The sequence below is a fragment of the Mastigoproctus giganteus genome, chromosome 13 (genome assembly GCF_048544385.1).
Source record: "Mastigoproctus giganteus isolate SK-2022 chromosome 13, ASM4854438v1, whole genome shotgun sequence".
Lineage (NCBI taxonomy): Eukaryota > Metazoa > Arthropoda > Arachnida > Uropygi > Thelyphonidae > Mastigoproctus > Mastigoproctus giganteus.
In genome coordinates this window covers 141,072,202-141,073,878 of record NC_143587.1, presented here as the reverse complement: position 1 = coordinate 141,073,878, position 1,677 = coordinate 141,072,202, and the positions used below count along the sequence as shown (strand labels likewise).

Sequence of the window (1,677 nt, the reverse complement as noted above, 5' to 3'; positions counted from 1 at the left end):
AAAACCAAGACCTATAGTTGGTTCAATCATCTCTTATCTATTTATTTCTTTTTATAGAACATTTGGGAACTTTTGTACAACATTCGAGAATGTTCCGAAACGTTCTACAGCAGTGTTTCCCAGGCTTTTTCGAGTCGCGACCCGCTTTTATAATAGCCAAATAACCTGCGACCCCTGCCACATTTGCATAAAAAAGGCATTTTTAATAGGGTAAAGAAAACACATTAAAAATAGATTTTTCAGAATATAATTCTAGCTTCAAAATTCGCGGCTAAGTGTTTGTTAAAGCCAACATCATGTCATCCTCAATATTGTCTGTTTCTTTTCTTTTCTTTTGATATGAAGAAGCGTTGAATATCCACTCTCGCAGAGATATGTAGAGGCAAATGGAAGTAAAACTCGAAAGGCAAACATTGTGACATTTGGATATGACTGATGCATAGCATACCAGAAATGAGTCAGCAATTTTTCATAAAACAAATTCCAAGCCGAGGAATCGTTCCGCAGATCCAAGAATCCATCCTGTACGTCGTCGGGAATGCTGGCTGCATTCCGGAAAGCAGAGAATGGGTTTCGTACCACTGCAGCTTCTTCTTCTGTACGCTCAGGGAACCGCTTAAATTCCTTTTCAAGAGATTCAAGGTGCCCAGTAATCTCCTCCTTCAGATTCTCCTCCAGTTCACCTTCACATTCCTCTACCACACTGCAGAGCTTTTCAAACATGGCAATGTTTCCAAGATTTACTTTCCGACGCCAGTTTTGCAGCTTGGATACAAATGCCTGAAGACTGTCTTAAAAATTGGATAATGCGTGTTTTTCCCTGAAGTTTCAGGTTCAACTTATTTAGCTGGTCTAAAGTGTCTGCTAAGTAAGAAACTCTTTTCTTCCAAGCTTCGTCGTTAAAGTAAGCCACAAGGTCATGTTTCCCTTGCACTTCCAGGAACAACTTGATTTTATCTTTCAACTCAAAGACACTATTGACGACATTTGCTTTCGACAACCACCGTACAGCAGCGTAAAAAGAAGAACCTAGTGATCAGAATTCATACCTTTACAGAGTTCTTTAAACAAACGGGTGTTGTGGACTCCAGATTTGACGTAATTCACAATTTTGATCAGAGAATCAAATCTCTTGCAGAGGAGCTGGAAATGTCTTGCTGTCAAGAGCATATCGGTGAATCATGCAGTGAATGCCCTTTGCTTGGGGAGAAAGTTCTTTCACTTTAGTCTAAAAGCCAGACTTTGGCCCTAGCATAGCTGGTACTCCATCTGTATAAACCCCACAGACGTTTTTCCACTGTAGTCCTCCAGTTTCAAAAAAGGTATTTATCTTCCCCATAATCTCTTCACCTTTTGTAGTTTCCAGTGCACTACAAAACAGGAACTCTTCTTTAATGTCATCTGAATGAATATATTTCACGAAGACAAGCAACTGAGAACATGAACTTACGTCCGTTGATTCATCAACTTGAAAAGAAAACAATGGAGAAACTTTGATTTCATTCAAAACCTGCTCTTTCACGTCTACAGACATATCTGAAATGCGCCTCTGAACAGTGTTATTGGACAGAGATATTTATCGCATCTTTATCTCGCTGGCTTCCCCAAGAATTAACTTCACCATCTTCAACATGCAGGGTTTGATGACCATTTCTCCAATCGTGTAAGGCGTTTTTT

At 39.6% G+C, this 1,677-nt stretch overlaps 1 protein-coding gene across 1 annotated transcript; it reads right to left on the bottom strand.

The window, feature by feature from the left end:
* Positions 1–294: 294 nt before the first annotated feature.
* On the bottom strand, positions 295–723 carry LOC150076493 (zinc finger BED domain-containing protein 5-like). The gene has a single exon (XM_090387371.1). It carries the CDS (start codon positions 721–723, stop codon positions 295–297), a length of 429 nt encoding a protein of 142 aa, XP_090243497.1.
* Between the last annotated feature and the right edge of the window lie 954 nt (positions 724–1,677).

What these genes read in the sequence shown, in the direction of transcription:
- LOC150076493 (XM_090387371.1), bottom strand. Translation starts at nt 723, where the DNA reads ATGTTTGAAAAGCTCTGCAGTGTGGTAGAGGAATGTGAAGGTGAACTG.